The sequence below is a fragment of the Borostomias antarcticus genome (assembly GCF_949987555.1).
Source record: "Borostomias antarcticus genome assembly, chromosome: 33".
Lineage (NCBI taxonomy): Eukaryota > Metazoa > Chordata > Actinopteri > Stomiiformes > Stomiidae > Borostomias > Borostomias antarcticus.
Window position 1 is genome coordinate 845,949 of NC_140266.1, and position 25,000 is coordinate 870,948.

A 25,000-nucleotide genomic window follows, 5' to 3' on the forward strand; every position below is an offset into this window, starting at 1 on the left:
TGAACATGACGACGTTAACATTCCATGGCTGGAAATACACACACTATTTCGATTTCCTGGAACTGAAAGACAACAAGAATGTTGTCAAGTGTAAACTGTGTGTGAGTTCTACTAAGACTCTTTCTTGTGCCAGAAACACCACCTCAAATCTCCTGAAACATTTGCTACGCCAACACAGCAACATGAAGTTGGTGGAAAGAGAACCGGACCGTGATGAGCACGCTGCAAAAGGTAGTCAATATGGAAAGTAATATATTACATAAGTAACTAGTTACTTTTGGCTGGGAGTAATAGGTAAAGTAACGATATTACTTTTAAAAAGGGTAATGAGTAATAAGTAATATATTACATTTTTTGAGTAACGAGCCCAACACTGCTTATGAGTCATCAGCTCTCCTTGTATATCGAGCGAATTTTGAGTCATAAATCGGGTTTGAATCCTGCGCCGGGGTAGGCACTTAACATGGGCCGAACTGAGAGAACGCAACACAGACCAGAGTACTACCGTTACAGTGGTGCCGTGACCCGGATGCCCAGTGGTGGGAGGTGAGTTTAGAGAGGGGCGAGTGTAACTGAGAGAATTGTGAGTCCTCATAAACTCTCGTTGAGTGAGTCTGAGGAAGTGGTAGCGAATAGCTGGATTTACCAGTGTTAAGTGTCATAAATGTTGGTTCCAGACCACCTCCCCTAAGCCTGTATTTCTTCACTTGGACAGACAAGTTAGGCCAATGATGGATGGTCTGGTGCCCAGTGTGAGGAGAGAGAGGGAGACGAAACATTGGTCTGTCAAACCTGGCCAGAGGAAATAGGACAGAACAACATGATTTAACTAAAGTCAATCAGAACACAAACAAACGGCCGATTCCTTCCTATCAGCAGCCTGTGGGCCTCACTGATGGAGCTACAGCGCCATCTGCAGGCACAAGGTCAGTATGACACCCATGTAGAGGAAACGTAAGGGACAAAAATGTACAGTAGGCCTCAGTGTAATGGTTTGCAATGGTCTACACTACAGTAATGGTTGTAGCTTACAAATACCTTGTGTTCTGAACTCAAAGCCTAAGTTCAATTAACAGTAGTTACAGTACCAGACAAACTCTTGGACACACCTTCTCATTCAACTGAAAAATCTTCAACAAAGAGGTGGATTAGAGTTTAAGTGCACTATTTTTGTTTTCACCATTGTCCTTGCTGTGAACAGTAAATCTAACTGGTCAGTAGCCTACTCAGCAATGTCGAATATCTGTATATATCTGAATATCTCTCAAATGCCATGCCCAACTTTGATAGAGTCATGATTCTTGGTGACTTTAATATTCATGTTTGCTGTCCTTCTAAACCTCTAGTGAGATAATGTATCCATCTGATTTATTCTTTTCATCTTGCTCAGCGTACTACTGCACTCACAAGCTAGGCCATACATTCCACCTAGTCTTATCGTTTGGTTTTTCAATTTACAATACTGAAATAATTGATGCCCGTCTGTTGGATCATTGTGCTGTTGTATTTGATTCATTTCTGTCTCTCTCACCTACTATATCTCTATCTCTCTCGCCCTGGACGTTACTCTGGCTACGTTAACCCTTCGACTGCCAGAGGGTTCTCTGAGGCCCTCATAGCTGCTCCCAATATCTGTGGTTGCTCCTCCTCTGCTTATTTAAAACCCCCTGCTCTTCTATTCTGCATTCTGTTGCTCCCCTTAAGTTGAAAAAGCTTTAAAGGTTTGCCTTGGCTAAATGACACCACCAGAGCCTTAAGTCAAATCAAATCAAACTTTATTTATATAGCGCATTTCATACACAGAGGCAACACAATGTGCTTTACGGAGAGCAATGGGAGGGTGGGCATAGGTCCCGCCCCTACATATTCCAGAGGGAAGCAAACAAAACAGTTTCACCCAGGGGCCAGAAAAGTTCCTTGCTTAATTAACAAGCTAGTTAATGGTAGGCCTACTGTTCAAGCCTGCTTCAAGCATGCAGTGGTCCAGCCCCTCCTGAAAAAACAACAATTTAGACCGCACCTTGCCTAGTAACTACAGAACAATCTCTAAGCTTCCATTCTGGTCAAAGGTTCTTGAAAAAGTAGTTGGGTAGCCCGCCATAGTGCAGTCTGCCTTGTTGAAAGTGTCCAATGACCTGCTAGTCTACTCTCTATTGACCCCCGTGACGGTGCCATCCTGATTCTTCTTGACCTCAGTGCAGCATTTGACACAGGGGATCATGACCTTTTAATTTACCGCCTCCAGCACGGAGTTGGCATTGGTGGCACTGCGGCTGTGGCTCGGTGGTAGAGCGGGTCGTCCAATGATCGTAGGGTCGGCGGTTCGTATCCTTCCTCCTCCTGTCCACATGTCGAAGTGTCCTTGGGCAAGACACTGAACCCCAAATTGCTCCCAATGAGCAGGCTGGCACCTTGCATGGCAGCTACCGCCATTGGTGTGTGAATGTGTGTGTGAATGGGTGAATGAGAGACCAATGTAAAGCGCTTCGGATAAAAGCGCTATATAAGTGCAGTCCATTTACCATTCACTGCCTTGACCTGGCTCACATCCTGCCTCAGAAATAGAAGTTTCTCTGTTAACATAGGCGATTTCTCCTCTCCTCCAACCAGTCTCCCCTGCACGGCCCCACAGCAGGGACCCACAGCTCACTACCTTGATTCCTTTAAGTCTGGGCTCAAAACCTACTTTTATTCTCAAGCGTTTGGATTCCCCTGATGTATATATTTTTTTATTTATGTATTACATGATTTTATAGGTGCCTATGGTTGTGCTCTCAATTTGTAGCCTACTTGTGTGTGTTGATGCTTGTGCCTGTGTTTTTTTTTTTTTTTTAGCCTTTTTATTGTGACTCTTATTGTAATTATCATTGTAACCTGCAGCACTTTCGTCAACGTGAGATGTTTTTAAATGTGCTTTAGAAATAAATGTGACTTGACCTGTCCACACATTGGCAGTAGCCAGGTGCTGCAGGACCAGGCCTGTGCTATTTATAAGTGAAGTTCAGTGACGGCTCTAGGAAGTCCCATGGGGTGAACGCCATGAAGTGAAAATGTGTATATTAATTTATCAATCAATTCATTTTAACAGTTTAGAAGTTCACATTGGTGACTATTGCCTGAACCCATGAACCCCCCCGCCCGGTTGTCAGGAAGCGAACCCGAGGTGTGAAACCCAACCCCGTCCTCCTGGCCCTGGGAGAAGCTTCCAGATCGATGCTGGTCGTCCACCGCTGAACGCGTCTTGTGTGCTCGACCGAGATGTTCCTAGGAAAACACATTAACCGGCTAACAACTGACACATATTACTAGATAGCCCTTATTTGGATATTTGTAACAATATTTAAAGGTGCTGCAACTGCAAGTTAGCTAGCCCTCAACATCATTGTCCACAGGGACCGGTAAGTGCTAGCTAGCCAGTTAGCTCTCTGCTAGCAGTAGCCGGCTGGTTAGGAAACCAGGGTTAGCTAACTTAGCCTAGCTGTGCTACTAGCGAGTGCTAACGTTACCAAGCCAGCTATCTAGTTAACTAGCTTGTTAATTAAGCAGACAATGTTAATAGTTATCTAGACACATGTACATATCCGTGTAAATTATCCAATGCAGCAAATTGGGGCGTACTAGCATAACGTTACCTTATTGTCACTGATGCTAGTTCAGCAGTGTTAGCCAGGCTAGCTATCACGTTAGCCTACCTTACTGAGGCTAGTTCAGCAGTGTTAGCCAGGCTAGCTATCACGTTAGCGAAGTGACCAAGCCAGCTAGCTTTGTGCTCATTTGCAACCTTCCAGGGACGCAGATAGCTGAAGATGCCACATAAGCGCCGTTCAAAGTCGTGGACTGACCTGAAACAAGCCGGCAATGAGTGTTTCAAGACTGGTCAGTACGGGGAGGCTGTGGCCCAGTATAGCCAAGCCATCAAGGAGGTGGAGAAGTCAGGTGAGAAGTGTGTCTGGAGGAAAGTCTGTCAAGGCGTGGGCAGATCTGCATCAAATTGGCTGCACTCCATTCAGTTAACCATGATCATGAGACCAATCGAAGTCCCAAAAGTGCAATATCCAATGTAAATCAAATGCATACTATTACCAGTATTCAAGTATTTGTGTTTGATTCAAGCGTTATTCTAGGTATCCATGACATGGTGGATGCTGACCTGTCTAATTTGTATCCACCCTGCATGTTCCAGGGAAGAACACGGATGACCTGAGCATCCTGTACTCCAACCGTGCTGCCAGCTTCCTCAAGGATGGGAATTGTGGGGAGTGTGTGAAAGACTGCACAGTGTGAGTTGATTCATTCAAACCTTTATTTAGTCACAGAAGCATGTCTATAGATTGTGTCACCATGGTCTTATACTGATAAGAAGACAGCTTGAACAATTCTCTTCCCTGACGAGGCCATAGACTCCATGTCTTATTGCCTGCTGACTCCTTGTAGAGTAGAAGTAGTGCAATTTCCCCCTGGGGATCAATACAGTACCTACCTTCCCTACCTAGAAGGAAAAGGCAGGCTTTGACATAGCAGAACCACCTTGAACCAAATATAGTCCTCAGCCTTACATCACCACTATAACCAAAGCAAAGATGGCCGACCAAGAGAAGCTCCTACCACACTGCCTTCCCCCTCTCAATGCGTGCCTGGAGAGTAGGGTGTAGGGGTAGAAATGGTACTCGGCCCCAACCCTGTGTGTTTGGGTTACAGGTCCCTGGATCTGGTTCCGTTTGGCATCAAGCCGCTTCTGAGGCGAGCAGCGGCCTATGAGGCGCTGGAGAGGTACCGGCTGGCCTACGTCGACTACAAGACCGCCCTGCTGGTCGACTCCAACATCCCTGCTGCTCACGATGGAACTAACAGGTACACCACTATTAGGGATGGGCAGTTATGCGAATATTTGAATTTGAGTATCTTTTAATTGGAAAATGTTTGTTTAAATGAAACATTGTATCCATGTGACTATCCAGTGGTTGTGACATAACATTATTTAACTACATTTAAGCAAAAATGATGCATGCAAAAGTGTGTTGTATAGCTATAGGCCTACTGCTGTGTCTGGCAGCTCACACACCCAGCAAAATGAGATAAGGAGAAGTTTCAATCAGGTACAGACGAAAATACTGCAAATATAATATTTTAAAATATAAACTTGTGTCAAGCATAGCACAAGCATAGTCCATCAGCTCAATGTTGAACCTCATCAGGCTAAAACACATTGGGGAACCGGAAAATAGCCCCAAAAAAAAAAATTAGTACAGTGACCAAACTGATTTTGCCGTCAGGGACAGAACTTCCTAAATCTGAAACTTTTATCAGTGGTTAGGAACCAGCGTCTTGTGAAGAGGGTAGCCCTGCCAAGAGAGTTTTCATAAACCAAGCCTGAGTTGAAGATTATAATGATGATGATGACGATGCTGTGTCTGTGTAGGATGACCAAGGTGCTGATGGAGGCGGATGGTCCGTCGTGGAGAGAGAAGCTGCCTGCCATCCCTGCTGTGCCTATGGCTGTTAGAGAGAGACTGAACCAGAACCAGAACCAAGCCCCCGGCCCCGCTGCTGCTCCAGCCTCACAGCACAACGGCAGCGGGAACACCAGCTCACCAGGTGGGCTCTCCTCTCCTCTCCTCTCCTCTCCTCTCCTCTCCTCTCCTCTCCTCTCCTCTCCTCTCCTCTCCTCTCCTCTCCTCTCCTCTCCTCTCCTCTCCTCTCCTCTCCTCTCTCCTCTCCTCTCCTTCCGTAGTGAATTGTTGCATTTCACATATGGCACATACCACCATCGTGTGACACAGGACTGGGTTCAATTCCATTTCAGTTCAGAATTTAAAATGAAATAACAATTCAAGGTACACTAATTATTTTAAATGCGTTTGTGTACAATTGACAAAAAGATCAATCTTTTCCCATCGAAACGTTTCCATTTTTGGACTATTTTGACACAAACTCACCTCCTGAGTTGAGTGATCTGAACTGAGCTCATCCCTACCGTCTGTTCCCTCCCCCCAGCTCCCAGTGAGGAGGCCCTGAAGAAGGCCCTGTATCTGAAGGAGGAGGGCAATGCTCTGGTGAAGAAAGGAGAGCACAGGAAGGCCATCGACAAATACACTCAGAGCCTGAAACACAACCCCACGGAGATCACCACCTTCACCAACAGGTGGGAGAGAATGAGAGAGGACAGGTGGTCCGCCAGGCTCCGTGCGATAACTCCTCCCTCCTGTGTGTGTGTGTGTGTTTTGTGTCCTGTGTCCCCCGGGGGCCCTGTGTTATGTGTGTGTGTTTTGTGTCCTGTGTCCCCCGGGGGCCCTGTGTTATGTGTGTGTGTTTTGTGTCCCCCGGGGTCCCCGTTTTACCTGTCTGTGAAGCAGTTCAGAGAGGCGGTGTGACTCCTCCCTCCTGTGTTTGCGTCCCCCAGGGCCCCGTTTTACCTGTCTGTGAAGCAGTTCAGAGAGGCGGTGTGACACCTCCCTCCTGTGTTTGCGTCCCCCAGGGCCCTGTGTTACCCGTCTGTGAAGCAGTTCAGAGAGGCGGTGTGACACCTCCCTCCTGTGTTTGCGTCCCCCAGGGCCCTGTGTTACCTGTCTGTGAAGCAGTTCAGAGAGGCGGTGTGACTCCTCCCTCCTGTGTTTGCGTCCCCCAGGGCCCTGTGTTACCTGTCTGTGAAGCAGTTCAGAGAGGCGGTGCGAGACTGCGAGGAAGCCCTCAGGCTGGACCAGAACAACATCAAGGCTCTGTACCGGCGTGCCCTGGCCCGCAAAGAGCTCAAGGTCAGAGCTCGTACACACGCTCCAGCTAGGTTTCGAAACGACAATTGGGAACGCTTCGAAGCAGTTTGATGAATTTGGATGGTTATGGAACTGCCTATTTGGAATATTGGAAGTTCTAGAACTGGAATGTTCAATATTCAACATTCCAAATCTTATGGAGAGAATCACTAGGAGACGGACGTTCTAAAACGAGCCTCTCGCCGTCTCTGTATTTAAGAGATAGGTTCTTAATCCCCAAAGGTAAATTGTTGTGTAAGCAGTAAGGACATCAAAAAGGCAGACTCGGGGACTAATTTACGGTACACAAACGCAGATACATAATATGGCTGAACACCAGGAAGTGGCTGCACAGAATGGTGATTATGTTCACAAACTCATAGCACATTGCAGAAATACATTCATTGTATCAGGGCAGATTGATGTCAGCCGACAAGGTTGAGAGCCACTGTATAGACCACTGTAGCGTATGTACTGTAAAACAGCAGGACTACGACAAAGTACATATCTAGAGAAATATGCCGAGAGATACTCTATTTCTGATGGCTGTGTTTTCTCCATGTACTGTATAGTTGATAGTTAAAGGACAATGCTCGTTTTTGACAACCTGGACCTTATTTACAACATATTATAAGACGTTTGACTCACCGAGATCACTTTGGTGTAGTTCGGAGGCCTGTAGAAGAAATGTAAAATCCAGCGCGAGCCACTATATCCATGTAATGGCGGTGATCGGGGCAACGAGAATGCAGCTTCTAAAAATCTATTTTCTGCCGCAAAACGGTTGTTTTCATCAATCTGTCTGGATAAATCGCTAGTCGCTAAAAGCTGCATTCTCGTTGCCCCGATCACCGCCATTACATGGATATACTGGCTCGCGCTGGATTTTGCATTTCTTCTACAGGCCTCCGAACTACACCAAAGTGATCTCGGTTAGTCAAACGTCTTATAATATGTCGTAAATAAGGTCCAGGTTGTCAAAAACGAGCCTTGCCCTTTAATAGTTGGCTGTAATCTGTGTGTCATTTATACGCTGTAGGCATGCAGTATCAGTACTGTATGAGGGATGGTCATGTGTGCCTCTGCCCCCTGCAGGAGTACCAGCTGTGTGTGGAGGACCTGAGCAGCCTGCTGAGAGCCGAGCCCAACAACTCAGCTGCCCAGAAGCTGTTACAGGAAGTCCAGAAGAAGAAGTGATCATGTGACTCTGACGCCTGGGTGTGGGAGACTCGTCAGCTGATCCGGGGGCACGTCTCGATAGTCTGCTGTGGCTCCCTCTCCTCCCCTCCCTTCTCCCCTGCTCTCTTTCCCACTGTAGGATCACTGGAGCAGGGCCTCTATTCGCTAAGCTGCTCAGAGTAGGAATGCTGATCTAGGATCAGGTCATCCCATGTCCATGTAATCTTATTGGTTAACGATGGGCAAGTCAAGCCTGGTCCTGGACCAGCGCTTCTACTCCTGTCAGATGTTTAACATGGTTCCAAGAGCAGCTGGGCGGCTTTTCTCCATCGTTGATCACTAGTGCAGATGGGAGGAGGGGAGGGGAGGAGGCTGGTGTACAGTGTTGGGACGTGTCCCGGGGCGTCTCCTGTGTGCTGCCCTCGTTCTCTACAGCCTTCCTGCTCCACTTAGACTGCCACCGCCGACGTGCCGGTTATTTAAATACACACCGTATCTTCATGGCGTTCGTGCTGTCAGTCTTACTTCACATCCGGGCCGGGGTCGGTTCAGTCAATCAGGGGAAATGTCTTTTCCTGTCCGATTTTTCAATAAAATGAAAAAATGAATGTGTTTTATTATTTTATTTAGTCGATATTTGGTGAGGCTCATTCCCAGGTGGGTGATGGAGCTCGGGGACGGGGAGGAGGCGTGGTCACATGGGGGATAGTTGACCTCAGCCCTGCTCGGATCATGCAGGCCGCATGGAACCTACAGTACGAACAGAACAGGGGTGCGTTTCCCAGAGCCTTCTTGGCGATGCGCTCCGTTCATCCCGTTAGTTTTCGCACGATCAGAGCAAAATTATACTTTTAATAGGAGAGTTGCAATAAATCTATCCTACCTGCGCGAACTACATCATTAGTGTACAATAAAAGGAGAGTCGCAATATAGCGCACATCTACCCTACCTGCGCATAGCCTACATAACACATCATGGGAATGTTGTCGTTAAACATTTTATTGAGCCAAATAAAATATAGGGACTATCCATAATATTAATTCAACACGTTATGTAAAGGAGCAGTATTTTCTTATGTTAATATTAGATTGGGGGTAAAATCAAAATGATTGAGAACGGTTGAAAACGTCATCAACAAGGGACAACGATTTACCTTACGATGCATCTTCAGGCGCCAAAAGCCAGCCTACCCTGAGAAGCGCCGTAGAGCGCCAAGTTCAGCGGATCTGGGAAACGCAGCTCAGAGCTCTTTATCACACAGGCCTTTGAGTGACTAGGACTATGCATTTAACATATCTCAACCTCCACCATAAGGATTCAGCATTTTATAGAACAATGTGTGACATGTCTGATCAATAAAATGACTTATGGTGTTATTGATATCTACTGCTCAGGTTCTTGGTTGATGAGAGAAACATCAGACCACAATGAGAATGTACAGTATATATATATACTATAAACTTTGACACAATCTGTCAAGACGAGCTAAAACCAACGTTAAAAAAAAAAACAACAGGAAGATTTGGAACTGATAAAACTTTTATTTCACTTTAAATTGTCTTTTACACTTTCCTGATTATAACATGTAAGGTGAAACTAGAACGGTTTTAAAAGACATACACAAATCTAGTATTACGTCAACCTGGGTAGTTTTTTTTGTCATTTTCACGTTTTTGTTTTAAGCTAGTCTAAATTTTCACAACCACGTGCGCGCTAAGCAATAAAAACCGTCACAGAAGCAAACTTTAGGCAGAATACTGGTCAGTAAAAACAAAGCAATTGAAGATACCAGATATACAGACAGGCTCGGATCCACATTCACTACTGCATTTCTTCTTTTTAATCAAGCGTAGAATAACTGCCATTTGTTCAGCTAAGAGAGGGGAGATGTTTGTAATTTTCTTCAGTGCATGAAACATTGTCCTCAGCAAAGTGGGACTGAGACAGATGACTTCTACACCTAGGTGGGATGTCAGGGGGCTGACGGGGTATTGTGACACTGAGTGGCTTCGGTGACCTCGACCCTAGCTACGCTAACCCCTAGCTACGCTAACCCCGCGGCCAACGGCTCGGGCCTCGGAGACGACCAGATGGCGCCGCACCGACGGTCTACAGTGCTCTCTGCCAGACAGCCCGCTCGCACCCTCAGCGCCAGGAGACGACCCGGGCTCGGGGCGGGCGAGAGCATGCACTCATGAGGAGAGAGGGGGGGGACACAGTCAGGACAGCCAGCATGAAGCCTTTCAAGATAAGCTCGAAAAACCCAACATCTACAAAAGAAAAAGTGAAACGTAACGGCTTTAAGGTGTTTTTCTTTGCAGGTTAACATCAACTTTTTTTTGTAAGATTTTTTAAGACAGATTTACAGTTACCTCTAAAAATGTTTACAATTTTACAGTTTTCGAAAACCAAAGAGTCAGTCATTGTTACGCAAAGCAATAAAAAGGGAGCTAGCGCGTTTAACAGTAGAGACCAAGCAAGGCCCACAACGCTGATGTCCAACAGCACCTGGAGATGGTCCGCCCCCAGACCGCCCACGTCCAGCACGCCGCTAAAGGTCTAAGAATCTTCCGCTATTAAAACTTCCTGTGGAATGTTCTTTTTTTTCGTTATTGAAACCTTGTTTATTCTGAACTGGACAGGTGTGGAATGGTTTAAACTATAATAGTCCCTTTTCTTCGATACAGCTCGTGAAATCGACGCGAAAGCAACGTGGTGCGCGAGAGAGCGAGCGACAGCGGCGTGCGTGCGCGTCTGTTTCGTCAGTGTCACAATACAGCCTTTTGTTACCGTTCTGTATGAGCTCACAGCAGGACTGCGCCGCCACTCGAAACCGTGCAGTCCGCGCTTGTTTTTTTAGTTTTTTTAAACGACCAAATTTTTCTTTTGTGATAATGTGGAGAAAAACTAAGCATCACAGTGTTTGTTGAAAATAATCGTACATTTTAATAACCTTTTATGAATAAAACCAGCCAAGGCCAGTACACTAAGAAAGCAAAGAGAGGGAATCTATAAATGCATTAACTCGCTAGGTGAGAGAACATATATTTTCTGAAATGTTAGGGGGGTAAAAGAGGAAGGAGGAGGAGGGGTTGGTCTCAACTAGTCATCCAGGACGAGGCCGGGTGGATGAGGGGGTCAATTATGGGCTTTAAGTGCTCCCTATGGTGACTGGTCCTGTGTGCCTCCGGTCAGCTGGTCGGCTGGGCCAGGTGCAACTCGAGCTGCAGGTCATACAGAAGGGCTGCTGGGACTGCTGGAGTGGAGCGGGGTTTATGGGCTGTATATGTGTACGAGAGGAGGAAGGAAGAAGAGAGAAAATAGAGAAGGAGAAGAAAGAGTGGGGGTGGATTAACAGTGAAGTGCAACGCCTCTAGTTCTCTCCTTCGCCTGCATCGCCCTCGTCACCCTGGTTTTCTGATGTCCACAGCTGGGGAGAGACGGAAAGAGAAGTGTTAGATCAGCAGGTTCTCACGCACACACACGCACACACACACACACACACACACACCTGAGTCATGACATTGTGTTTTCACTGTAGGTCTCATATTATTTAATGGTAACAAAGTATGTAGTGTGGTAGTATACAAGTGTGTTGTGTGGTAGTATAGAAGTGTGTAATGTAGGAGTATAGAAGTGTGTAGTGTGGTAGTGTAGAAGTATGTAATGTAGGAGTATGGAAGTGTGTAGTTGTGTTAGTGTAGTAGTGTAGAAGTATGTAATAATATAGGAGCATAGAAGTGTGCAGTTGTTGTTTAGTGCCGTAGTATAGAAGTGTAGCGTGGTAGTGTAGAAGTGTGTAGTAATGTAGGAGTATGGAAGTGTGTAGTGTTGTAGTGTAGAAGTGTGTAGTAATGTAGGAGTATGGAAGTGTGTAGTGTTGTAGTGTAGAAGTGTGTAGTAATGTAGGAGTATGGAAGTGTGTGGTGTTGTAGTGTAGAAGTGTGTAGTAATGTAGGAGTATGGAAGTGTGTAGTGTAGAAGTGTGTAGTAATGTAGGAGTATGGAAGTGTGTGGTGTTGTAGTGTAGAAGTGTGTAGTAATGTAGGAGTATGGAAGTGTGTAGTGTAGAAGTGTGTAGTAATGTAGGAGTATGGAAGTGTGTAGTGTTGTAGTGTAGAAGTGTGTAGTAATGTAGGAGTATGGAAGTGTGTAGTGCGCAGTGAGAGGACTGGACGTGGTCAGACACTCACAGTCAGGTTGTCCCTTAGTAGCTGCATGATCAGGGTGCTGTCTTTGTACGAGTCCTCGTTCAAGGTGTCGAGCTCAGCGATCGCCTCGTCGAACGCCTGGGGAGAGAGAGGGCAGAGAGTCACTGAGTTGAGTTCAGTGAGTGAGTACATTTGCATACATACATTATGTATGCCACGTATATGTCTGTGTATGCATGTGTGTATATGTTCGTATTCTACACACTACTTTTTGTATATGTAGGTGGTATTTTTGTGTTGTATGGTGTGGTCTCTGTTCGTGTTGATGATTTGCAAAAAGAACAAAAACAAAATGTCTGAAAGACAGTGTCACAAGACACAGAAAGAATGTGTGTGTATCCGTGTGTGTGCGTCTCTCGAGTCTTTCTGTGTGGAGTGTGTGTGTGTGATATGTGTGTGTGTGTGTGTGTGTACATACGGCCTTGGCGAGATTGCAGGCCTGCTCGGGGGAGTTCAGGATCTCGTAGTAGAAGACGGAGAAGTTGAGGGCCAGGCCCAGCCTGATGGGATGTGTGGGCTGCATGTCCTTCTTACTGATGTCAAACGCCCTCTGATAGGCTGCCTGGGAGTTATCCACCGTGGCTGCCAATCAAATCACAACACAGGCCGTTAAAAAGAGTGCCGGCCAATCGGCTCGCGCCGAAGGGAGGAAAGTGGGGCGTGGCTTAGAACGAACGAGAATGGTTGAGATAGTGTTCAGTATTCGCAGTCTGCTGTGCTACTTCTGAACACGGTCCGTGTTGGACTTCACACCCCGGCGGCGCTGTTGCAGACGCCCTGGCGGACGGGAGCGACGTCATGTGAACAGCAGATGATAGGAGGATGATGATGATGATGGTACAAGTCTTCATCTCTCCTACTGAAGAGATATCCGCTTCAACTAGCGGTTTCATCTCCATGACAATGAGAGACGGGGAGGGAGGGAGGGGTGAATGTGACGTCTGACTATATTATGGGGTGTTGTCTCTTGGCAACAGTGGGAGTCGGGTCTCCCTGGACGACAGGGCCGGATCTGAATAATCGGATGAATCCTTCGTCCCTCCCGTGGAGAAGCCCTAAACAGCTGGGAACGACCCCGGAGGAGCCGAGAGGGGATGAGACGCCAGAGGAGAGAGGTGAGGGGAGTCGGGAGGAGAGAAGAGAGAAGAGGGGGGATGAGAGAGACGGGAAGAGAGACTCACTCTTCTTGGAGTCTCCAGAGGCGACCTCAGACAGGTATCTGTAGTAGTCTCCCTTCATCTTGAGGTAGAACACCTGGCTCTCTGGCTGGGACGCGTTGTTGATGAGGAATTTGTCGAGGAGAGTCTGGGGGGAACGGGACAGAGAAGGGGGTCAACTCCGTGTTGGGTAGCAGTGCAGTTCAGTAATAGACAAAAGGTTTTTTGTTTTTTTTTGTGAAGCCACGGCTTCCTTCGTTCTACTACACGGTCGTTCCTGTCAGCTGAGACGGTTGTAATGAGCTCCAGGGATAGAGTGAGATCAGGGGTTCCAGGAGATCAGGGCTGAGTTTCCCAGAGGCATCGTAGCGCTACGTTCATCGTAGCGCTATGATGAACGCCATAGCTTACGATGAACGTAGCGTTACGATGCCTTTGGGAAACTCAGCCCAGGTCTGTTCTAGGGCTGCTATGTCCCATCTTCCCATCTCCTCATGGCCCCCCTAATCCACTTCATCTACCTACAACAACCACCCCCCCACACACACACAAAAGCCACTCCCTAACCTCTCATACCAATCACTCCCTCCCTCCCTCCCCCCACCACCTTATCCTGTTACCCCCTGACTCCTCCCCCACTCAGTAGCTAGCTCAGTTTGGATCTCTACCTGCTCCTCACACCCCCTGCCCCCCCACACCCCTCCTCCTCCTCCTCCTCCTCACCAGCACGTCGTTGCAGATCTCCTGCAGCTCCTTCTCGATCTTCTCGCGGTAGTCGCGCGCCATCTGCTGCTTCTTCTCGTTGCCCTCGGTCTTCTGCTCGATGCTGGAGATGACGCGCCAGGACGAGCGCCTGGCCCCCACCACGTTCTTGTAGGCCACCGACAGCAGGTTGCGCTCCTCGTTGGACAGCTCCAGGCCCTGCTCCGTCACGTCCTTCATGGCCGCCGCCATGTCGTCGTAGCGCTCCGCCTGCTCGGCCAGTTTAGCCTTCTGGACCAGGTCGTTCTTGTCCATCTCGAGGCTGGAGGGGGGACAGGAGGGGGGGGGGGGGCGGGCGGGGGCGGATTAGAGCTACATCTCAAAAGTCTGTCGTTGAATCCTTCCTCGTTGAATCCTTCCTCGCTACTTGTTTCAACTGGAGATCCAGCCAGGGTTACAGGCTAGACCCTAGCAGCCCATGGCTGATACTGCTGTTGTCATTGACAATACCTGCGTTCATACATAAAACTAGGAGTTATGTTATCATTTTGTGATGAAACGATGAGAGGGATGTGTGCGCGCGTGTGGGGGGGGGGGGGCTATGCTTGAGACTGGTCCAACACAACTGGAAAACAATGAACTAGCCATGTGTTGTCTCAGATGCAGATTGATTTGTCACGTGTAAAAGTACAGTGTAGAATATACAGTGAAACGTTGCTGCCGGCTCCGTGGTGTGCTCTAAAGATTACAAATAATTACAAATACACAATTTACAAATTATACAAAGCTTTACTAATCTCTACAAATAAAGTCAATGCCCCAAGACAATCTACCTCGTAGCAGACGGGTTAATACGTCTAGTAGTATTCATCAATTGTATTTATTTATTTTTTATAGCCACGCTGAACCTGAACAAACTGAACCTATGTGAACAGTCACATCTTGCAGACCGATTGGTTTTATTGTTCAAGGTAATTTTAGATCAAGGTATTACTTTTGTAATTGTTTAGTAAGGAGCAGAGTCTTTGGTCTCCAAGACCAAAGCAACTTGTGGTTATTTTCTGATAAAGGAATTGATTCTAAGGTATTATCATGCATTTTATTAAGCTAAGATATACCTTGTTTTATACGCTGTTTAAGTATCATGATGTGATTCAAAGGCCGGCTCAACCATGACCACACCACACTTAGGTTAGGGGTGTTTAGGGGTGTTTAGGGGTGTTAGGGGTGTTAGGGGTGTTTAGGGGTGTTTAGGGGTGTTTAGGGGTGTTCATCCATCTAGCCAGCCTGGCTGCAAGCTAACCGATCACCCGCGTATATTGCTCTACCACTACGACGATAATGTAAGAAGCCGGAAATTATCAAGGTCAACGAGCAATTTTGACCCACTGTAAAGCTAGCTAACTGTCCAAGAACGTTTACCGCCGCAATAAATAACCAAGAAAAATACAAGAGTACAGTTAACGTTCATCGACAGACATCGAGCCAGGTCTAGACCAGAGAGAGCGGTTAGCTAGGCTAGCCGTGTTCCCGGGCTGTGACACGATCCATTCCGTCATCACTTCACGAGCGTTATCCGCATCTATAGCTCAGTCAGCTCGCGCGACCGTTAACCACCACAGAACAGCTCGCTCACCCGTTAACCACCACAGAACAGCTCGCTCACCCGTTAACCACCACAGAACAGCTCGCTCACCCGTTAACCACCACAGAACAGCTCGCTCACCCGTTAACCACCACAGAACAGCTCGCTCACCCGTTAACCACCACAGAACAGCTCGCTCACCCGTTAACCACCACAGAACAGCGAGCTCGACCGTTAACCACCACAGAACAGCGAGCTCACCCGTTAACCACCACAGAACAGCTCGCTCGACCGTTAACCACCACAGAACAGCTCGCTCACCCGTTAACCACCACAGAACAGCTCGCTCACCCGTTAACCACCACAGAACAGCGAGCTCACGTGAGCTAACTAGTCGGTTAAATATCACATTACCTCAGAGCTGCGCTTCTGGTGAGCTGTGCTAACGCGCTAGTCTGCTAGCTGATCCCAGGCCAGTGGAGAGGTAGGTAGTGAAGCTGCTAGCTGATCCCAGACCAGTGGAGAGGTAGGTAGTGAAGCTAACGCGCTAGCCTGCTAGCTGATCCCAGGCCAGTGGAGAGGTAGGTAGTGAAGCTAACGCCCTCCCTGTCGCATTCCCTTGCGGGATTTTAAGATGGTGAGATGCTAGTTAGCTCAGCTGCTAAGCTAGCGACCGTTCAGGCGCATATATTCAGGTTTCATTTCGAACCACAAACATATAATTCATTTTTTAAATACGAATGTGTATAAATCGGGTTAATAATATCGACCACGAATCACTAATGGCAGTTGGAAATGGACGAGGATGAGGAAATGAGCATTGGCTTGTACGGCTAACGTTAGCATGCTAGCTAACATGGCTAGCACTAGCACCAGCTAGCTATCTGGGTTTTCGCGACGGCCAGGCTACTGACTGAGGCAAGGTTCACCTGTCAAAATGGCCAAACGCGTGCTTCACTACCCCATTTTAATGTATACATTAGCTCTTGCGAGCAGTAAATTATTTGGTGTCAGTTTTTCAATTAACTCTTCCTCCAATGAACAAAACAATGTGAATAGTAGATTGAATAGAGAGCTGGAGCTCAATCACACGTCTCGGCCTAAGTCCTCTCACCCAGCCCCAACCACAATGGGCACCTCACGCCACAGGCAGGGAACGGGACCATCATTCAGTTCCTGTTCCCCCCCAAACACTTTAAACCAAGAGATAACACGTCAATCGACCCTATGCAAGTGAACTCACATTTAGAATGTATTTTGAAGCCTGCTTTTTGTCTCTGAACGATGGGAGTATCAAGCTGTCCTCCGTTCGCTGCTCGGGATATTCAGGGCAGTACCACTTCCGCCTGCTCTGACACTTCCGCTTCCTCTAAACCCCGCCCCCCCCCCGCCTGTATCTATGGTAACCCCACTCCGGGATCTCCCGAGCATTTTGCAGGGACTTTGACGTAATGAGGACCATGGCAACCACTATGGGGTGACGTAAGTGATTGCCATAGTTACTGTTTCCAAGTGAGGCTGATGACAGATCTCAGTTCATCATGTCACGTGGAACGACAGCTCTTCTCACTCTCACCCTCCGGTCACACTTTACATTAACGTCTTTGTCTTCAGATGTTGTGCTCTGATCATTGTAGAGTTATGTCCTTAAAGTTGTTCTTGTTCATTCAGCTCTCTGACCTCTGACCTAGATCTCTCCACCCAGGTGTTTGACCAAGGTGTTGCACCAGAACCGCCCGACAACAGCCAGACACACAGATAAACCCACATACACACGCACACACACAGCCAACCCCAATTTACATAATGACCCCATTCTAAAGCTCCAAAGCCTTGTGTGAGAAGCCCCGTTTCACTGTGGCACTGGGCCCTCGCGGTATAACTAGCTCATCCAGCAGTTGTATTCCATTGTATTCCAGTTACTGTAAACTAGGCCACTTTGTAATGGCCTACAATACTTTAGATGGAGCAAGTGATCACTGATAAGCTTTGTAGTACAAGATGGCTGCACTGTAGGCTACACTCACAGATATTTACATTTTTTTGGTACATTCTTCAGACCAACGTTCAAGCTCTTTACTGCATGCCTTGTTAATTGATTGTGAAGTCACACAATTAACAAAACAAACTGAACCTATGTCAACAGTCACATCTTGCAGACCGATTGGTTTTATTGTACAAGGTAATTTTAGATCAAGGTATTACTTTTGTAATTGTTTAGTAAGGAGGAGAGTCTTTGGTCTCCAAGACCAAAGCAACTTGTGGTTATTTTCTGATAAAGGAATTGATTCTAAGGTATTATCATGCATTTTATTAAGCTAAGATATACCTTGTTTTTTTGTGTTCAAACTGTATTGCTTTGACTTGCTTAGTCTGGGTTTGGGTCACCAGTGGTTGGGTCTGGATCACTGTTCGTTGGGTCTGTGTCACTGTTCGTTGGGTCTGGGTCATCATTTGTTGGGTCTGGATCACTAGTGGCTGGGTCTGGGTCACCAGGGGCTGGGTCTGGATCACCAGTGGTTGGGTCGTGGTCACCAGGGGTTGGGTCTGGATCTGAGTCGTAAGAGCTCCATCTCATGTAGTCTGAAGAGTCACCGGTGGTGCCTAGAACATAATTAGGGTGTCATACACTGATAAAGCCAGCAGATGGAGCCGTAGCTCCAGGGCTGAGGCCCAGGAGGACCATGCGCAGGCTGCCTAGATTGATCAAGTGAATTTTGAAAATGATAATAACTTCATCCTTAAATGTAACTGCAGTGAGTGTTTGTGTCAAATGTATCTTTTGACACAGCTGTGTTCCACATGATGATTGTCTTAAACTGTGATGCACAGCACCTACATACAGTGTACACACACACACACACACACCAGAGAGCAATGTCTGGCACATAGAAATAGACTTGTTAATGCTCTACAGCTCATGTTGTCACGTATTTTGAGTACATTATCTGTAGCCTCCGGGTGTGAGAAAACCTTACATGGCAGGGCCAGCAGGGGGCGCCAGGGCTTGGGTTTTTCCACCGTATTGTATATGACCCAGAACATTTCTATTTTCATTCTGTTAATTGGGGAGTGAGGGGCTGGCAGATTTGGGTTAGCTAGCAGTGCTCCACCACTGGACTCATATAGCTGGCCTGCCACTGTCTGCAGGTAACAGGCTCTCTCTCTCCCTGTCTGTCTCTCTCTCTCTCTCTCTCTCTCTCTCTCTCTCTCTCTCTCTCTCTCTCTCTCTCGGACAGACTGTATGTCACGTATGACCTGTGTTCCATGAACACGCGTTTGATCTGTGTTGTCACTGCAAATGCCAGCAGCTCTAGTTGTCACTAGGGTTACCACAGTTACGACTGGACCGCCCCTCTGACAGGGATTCTGTTGCTATGGGAGACCAACCCAAAGCGTCCATTGTCTCTGACGATGTTTTTGTTGCCTCAGAACATTTAAGAGGATGTTCTTCTGTCAGAGAGAGAGAGAGAGCATCTGGCTACTGTGGACTGAGGTTTGGAGAACAAGTAGCCATACTCTGGATCAACTCACTCACTCACTCACTCACTCACTCACTCACTCACTCACTCACTCACTCACTCACTCACTGACTCACTCACTCACTCACTCACTCACTCACTCACTCAATCACTCACTCACTCACTCACTGACTATAGGACACAGCCCTGACACTAGGCCTTCAAAATTGTGTGTGTGTGTGTGTGTATGTATGTGTATGTGTACTTGAATGAGTCTGCTTCATGCTTGTGAACCAGATAGTGAGAGTATTCCAGTCCAGTGTGATCTAGGTCTGGGATGTAGCACACACACATCTAGGACATCTAGACTGCTCCCAGGAGAGGATATAGATGGAAGGAGAGCAGTTATAAATGTTGCATTTACCCACTCCTCAAACTGACAGTCATGTGGCAGAGAACAGGAGGGGACAGGAGGAGGAGAGGTGAGAGGTGAGGAGAGGAGGGGGATGTCTAGTCTGATAAGCTTTATTCTGCAGACTGGACTTTGGGGAGCTAACAGGAGAAGAGAAGAATGTAGGGCTGTTTCTAGAAGAAATATGGCATCTATATGAGAAAAAGCAGATAAATTACCTCCCAGGTGTCACCGATGACATCACGGGGTGTTTTAATGGGTCATGGGGGTGGGTCATGTATAACGCAATAAATTATGTCATTTTTTGACAAATTTGTCACTATTTTTTATACATGTCATGATAAATTATGTTTTCACAGTAACATGATTTGTAACTGGAAGTAGCAGCGAACAGTGTATGTTGATGCAGATACAACATCAATTTAGACTGACCTCGTTTGACAGTGAAGCTTTGGATTCAATAGCCCACAATAAAGTAAACCAAACCATTCAGTTATGGTAAATGGACTGCACTTATAGCGCTTTTATCCAAAGTGCTTTACAGTGGCCTCTCATTTACAGCAGCTGCCAGGCTAGCTAGGCTAGCAATTTGGGGTTCAGTGTCTGGATAGGAGGAGGGGGGATTTGAACCGCCCGACCCTAAGATCATTGGACATGCGCTCTACCACTGAGCCACAGCCGCCCCAGGTCTCTCTAATTGAAAGTCAATTACTGACATAATTCACAGAGAGGGGGTGAACGGGGGGGCGGCTGACACGATCAATACACAAGGTGATCATTATCCAGCTGTCACTGAGCCTGAGAATGAACTATTGGCAATCAATCAAACCTTAACATCTGATTGGAAAGTTGGATTGATGGACAGATTTGACCCTGGTCAGGCAGGGTCAGGACACACACACACACACACACACACACACACACACACACACACACACACACACAGATGACCAGATCCAAGGTAGACTCAACTCTCCTGACACAGACCTTCCTCTTGCATGGGTCTGTAGCAGTATTAATCTGGCCTCTGTCTACAAACAAAAGTATATTTCTATCCTGCTGTTTTATGTGTGTGTGCGCGCGCGTGTGTGTGAGAGTGCATGTAGGTATGTGTGTGTGCGCGCGCGTGTGTGTGAGAGTGCATGTAGGTATGTGTGTGCATGTTTGTGTCTTGAAGCATTTCAGATAGCATGGAGCTACAGAGCGTCTCTGAGGTGATTACAGCCCGCCTCCTGTGGCTCACTGTTCAGCATGAATCAACACACACACACATCCCCCACACACACACGCACACACACACACGTACGTCAGATTGTTGGACAGAAGGGGGATCTTCTCGGGAATGAGTTGGAATTGGATAATAATCCTGAAGGGGCTCGGTGTGGAACCAGGATGATTATTTCCTGCACTTCCAATTTAGCAAATGGAAATACTCAGAAACTAGACAGCAGATGATGAGTTTGTGTTTTGAAGCCTTTTCACTTTAAAGGTGATATTGATAACATTTGTATGTAGATTATTAATAATAATAATAATAATAGTAATAATAATAATAATAATAATAATAATGATAATAATAATAATATTAAAACATTCACAGAGCTTTTAGAAAAGTGTGGAATAAAAAGATTCCCTCCCTCCCAAAAAATATTGATTATGAATTTATCATTTTAAAAATGTTGACGGTTCCAAAATGTTTTGTTTACCTGTCTGAGATGTTTAAGGTTTGGTTACAACGTTGGTGCCATGAGGTAACTCTTCGTCGGAAGCGATCATGAGTTGTAATGCTATTGGCTCACAAGAGACCTCACTGTCTTTTTTAAATTTATTTTATGATTCGTCTACATAAAAAATGTAATCCATACCACCTTTAACCCTTTTAATATGACCACATCACCGGTAAAATATAAAAAAAAATATCTACAAATCTTTACAAATCTTTTAAAAAATATCTAAAAAATCCAAAAAATCCCAACACTTCCTGAAAGCTGAGAAACTGATCTTTCTAGTATTATAGGGAATAACCAATTCATATTCAGAACATTGTCACTGTACTTACAGGTTAATTTGAAGGTTAATGTATGTACCTTGGTGTCTGACTTGTTAACAACAGACTTCTATTCTGAATCTTTTCTAAATCCCAGAGCATTTTATCACTGCCTGAACATGTCTCTTCCATTTTGAGCAACTGTGTTCCACCTCTATCTCTCTAGGGACCTTCCCTTTTTTCCTCCCTCCTCTCCTCCCTCCCCTCTCCCTCCCATCATCCTCTCCTGCGCCGTGTGCCTCATCAAAGGAGCTGTTTAGATGAAAGAGCCCCCACCCTCAAAGGGCCCCTCCATGTCCTCTGATGTCTGAGGAGACCTTTGGGATGTGATGTGTGGTGAGATTGAGCTAGAGGCCTCTGGGATGTTAGTACTGCAGGTGCAGTGTAATAAAGGCCTGTGGGATGTGATGTGTGATGTGATGGAGGCCTGTGGGATGTGATGTGTGATGTGATGGAGGCCTGTGGGATGTTGTATGTGATGTGATGGAGGCCTGTGGGATGTGATGTGTTGTGTGATGGAGGCCTGTGGGATGTGATGTGTGATGTGATGGAGGCCTGTGGGATGTGATATGTGGTGTAGCGGAGGCCTGTGGGATGTGATGTGTGATGTGATGGAGGCCTGTGGGATGTGATGTGTGATGTGATAAAGGCCTGTGGGACGTGATGTGTGGTGTGGCGGAGGCCTGTGGGATGTGATGTGTGATGTGATAAAGGCCTGTGGGATGTGATGTGTGGTGTGGCGGAGGCCTGTGGGATGTGATATGTGGTGTGTCGGAGGCCTGTGGGATGTGATATGTGGTGTGTCGGAGGCCTGTGGGATGTGATGTGTGGTGTGGCGGAGGCCTGTGGGATGTGATGTGTGGTGTGGCGGAGGCCTGTGGGATGTGATGTGTGGTCTGGCGGAGGCCTGTGGGATGTGATGTGTGGTGTGTCGGAGGCCTGTGGGATGGGATGTGTGATGTGTCGGAGGCCTGTGGGATGTGATGTATGGTACCCGTGGAAGAGGCTTCATAATCAGTGTACAGTCCACACAGTCCCCAGGGAAACAGGAGAAATATTGGAAGACGATGCCTGTTCCTGTTGACTCAGCAGAGAGAGTAGAGCCGTGTGTGTGTGTGTGTGCGTGTGCGTGCGTGTGTGCGTGTGTGTGTGTGTGTGTGTGCGTGCGTGTGTGTGTGTGTGCGTGTGTGTGTGTGTGTGTGTGTGTGTGCATGTGTGTGTGTGTGTGTGTGTGTGTGTGTGCGTGTGTGTGTGTGTGTGTGTGCGTGTGTGTGGCCTTGGTGTGAGTGAGTGATGCTGATTGGTTTAGGTATAGACCGGGTCTTGGTGGTTTGACAGACGTGCTGCTGTCACACAGGTCCTGCTAGAGTTAAGGCCGCATCCCATTTCTCTTTTCGAGCCCTTCCCCTAGCCCTTCCCCTAGCCCTTCCCCTAGCCCTTGGCCCTAGCCCTTGCCCTTCGAAACGGAGTGTCAAGGGTTAAGGGGTAGAAATCATCCCTAAGAAATGGGACACCCCTTCAAGACCGCTACGTCATCAACCTCTAACCCTAACCTTAAACCTCCCCCTACCCTATACCCTTATTTTAACCCTACACTGTCTGAAAAGACAAATACAGTGAAAGATGACTGTTATCTAAAACCCTACACACCCTTCTCCTAACCCCACCCATAGGGTTATAGATATGAGGAGAGGAGCAGGCTATTGAGGAGTGACATTCTAGTTTGTGTCTCGACTGTCAGGCTGTGCTAGATTTCTATGTGAATCTGGGTTGAGATGTTCTGAATGAAGTGATCTCGGGTGCCAGACAGACGAAGGCAGCCGATGGCGTGTGTGACGTTAACTTCTCAACACCTTTCAGCTTCCATCTGGATCCGATAGTGAGATAAAGGGAGTTTGTCGAGGAAGTGATAAAGGGAGTTTGTTGAGGAAGTGATAAAGGGAGTTTGTTGAGGAAGTGATAAAGGGAGTTTGTTGAGGAAGTGATAAAGGGAGTTCGTCGAGGAAGGGGAGTTTATTGAGGGAGTGTTTCTTGTTACAAAACTGTCCATGTTGCACCAAATCTGATTTGACGGTGAAGCTAATCCTATTAGCGATGTGTGGCACTGTACAGTATGCACCTCCCAGCAGAATAACAACACCAACAGATTCTCGTTCATGGCGGGAAGCCATTATAGAGTACGGGAAGCTTATTGTCCTTTATGCTCGGAGTCTGATCATAATCACAATTTGTTTTATTGCCGTGCAGTTTTTCAACATGCTAGGAATTTGCTTTTTGTCGCGGTGCATAACATGGAGACAACATTTGACAGGGTGCAGGGACGAGACAGGACAGTGCAAAGACAGGACAGTGCAAATAGCAAGAAATGATATGACCTTGGTAAGACCTTGACAAAGTGGCGACAGCACCACATCTATGCCTCCTCTGGAGTTCAGCCAGGAAGACCCACGCCTGAACGCTGTCTCTCCAGCCCAAATCACACTTGTTGACCTGACCTTGCGTGTGGATCGATTCCTTCTGTGACTCGGTTAAAGACTGTTTGGTTGCCCTAACGACCCAAGGAACCAACCAGAGGAGCCAGCCAATGAGCATCAGCCCAGCTGTAGAGCAGGAAGACAACCAGGCTGGACTCAGATATGAGAGGAATGCTGGGAAAATGAGTTCTGTAGAGCTTCACTTTTACTACAGAGTGAAAGCTCAGCGGGGAACAGCCTTTAGATGGAAGGGCCTGAGTACAGAGCTAGGCGTGCGCAGACCCCCGACGAGCCCCCTGAAGAGACGGCTTCAGAGCCACTCTACGATAGGACTGTATCTTTTAATAACCCTGGAATTCATTGATTTGTTGACAAACAACATGCATTCGATATGGCTGCTATTCCAGTGGTGATGGAAGTTATGTAAGGCTTATCAAAATGCTAATCAGTTCCTGGGTTCCCATCGATCACCAGACACCGCTCCATAACGCCAGCTCCCAATCTATGTGACCAGTGCATCACCATGGCTTTTATGCATGCGTCCAATCATTCCTCACATACATTTCTATGGCTTCCATATGTGGAAAAAGATCTATTTGATGCAAGGCTGCTGGATTTATTCTTCTGTATGTCACTGCAATACAGCATCACTGCTTATGCAAATAAAACGTCGCCTCCCCCCACCTCCCGGCGCCTCCAGCACCCTCCCTACAATAAATAGTGTTGTGAGAGAGAGAGAGAGAGAGAGAGAGAGAGAGAGAGAGAGAGAGAGAGAGAGACTGGGTGATTGCATTCTTTACTTCCCGTGTCGCCTCCAGGAGAGAGAGAGAGAGAGAGAGATAGTGAGAGAGAGAGAGAGAGAGAGAGAGAGAGAGAGAGAACGAATGTTTGTCTCACTCCGAGGCAGCGCCTTTGTAAATAGAACAGCCAGCCAGCATCTGTGTCCTTGGAATGGGAATGTGACAATGCATGAGGGCGCCAGCAGAGGGCGCTGGGGGTCACAGACACACTGTCATGTCACTG

General features: G+C 47.0%; 2 protein-coding genes across 2 annotated transcripts; one reads left to right on the top strand and one right to left on the bottom strand.

The window, feature by feature from the left end:
• Positions 1–3,204: 3,204 nt before the first annotated feature.
• On the top strand, positions 3,205–8,518 carry tomm34 (translocase of outer mitochondrial membrane 34). The gene is made up of 8 exons (XM_084460772.1): positions 3,205–3,398; positions 3,789–3,936; positions 4,184–4,280; positions 4,699–4,851; positions 5,420–5,595; positions 5,995–6,142; positions 6,626–6,752; positions 7,845–8,518. Exons 2-8 carry the CDS (start codon positions 3,807–3,809, stop codon positions 7,944–7,946), a joined length of 933 nt encoding a protein of 310 aa, XP_084316898.1. The 5' UTR covers positions 3,205–3,398; positions 3,789–3,806; the 3' UTR covers positions 7,947–8,518.
• A 2,332-nt stretch (positions 8,519–10,850) lies between these two features.
• Positions 10,851–16,939, bottom strand: ywhaba (tyrosine 3-monooxygenase/tryptophan 5-monooxygenase activation protein, beta polypeptide a). Its single transcript, XM_084460600.1, has 6 exons — positions 16,827–16,939; positions 14,020–14,320; positions 13,321–13,444; positions 12,558–12,721; positions 12,122–12,217; positions 10,851–11,358 (listed from the first exon to the last, which is right to left on the bottom strand). The coding sequence occupies exons 2-6, from the start codon at positions 14,311–14,313 to the stop codon at positions 11,302–11,304; spliced, it is 735 nt and encodes a 244-aa protein (XP_084316726.1). The 5' UTR covers positions 14,314–14,320; positions 16,827–16,939; the 3' UTR covers positions 10,851–11,301.
• Positions 16,940–25,000: the final 8,061 nt, after the last annotated feature.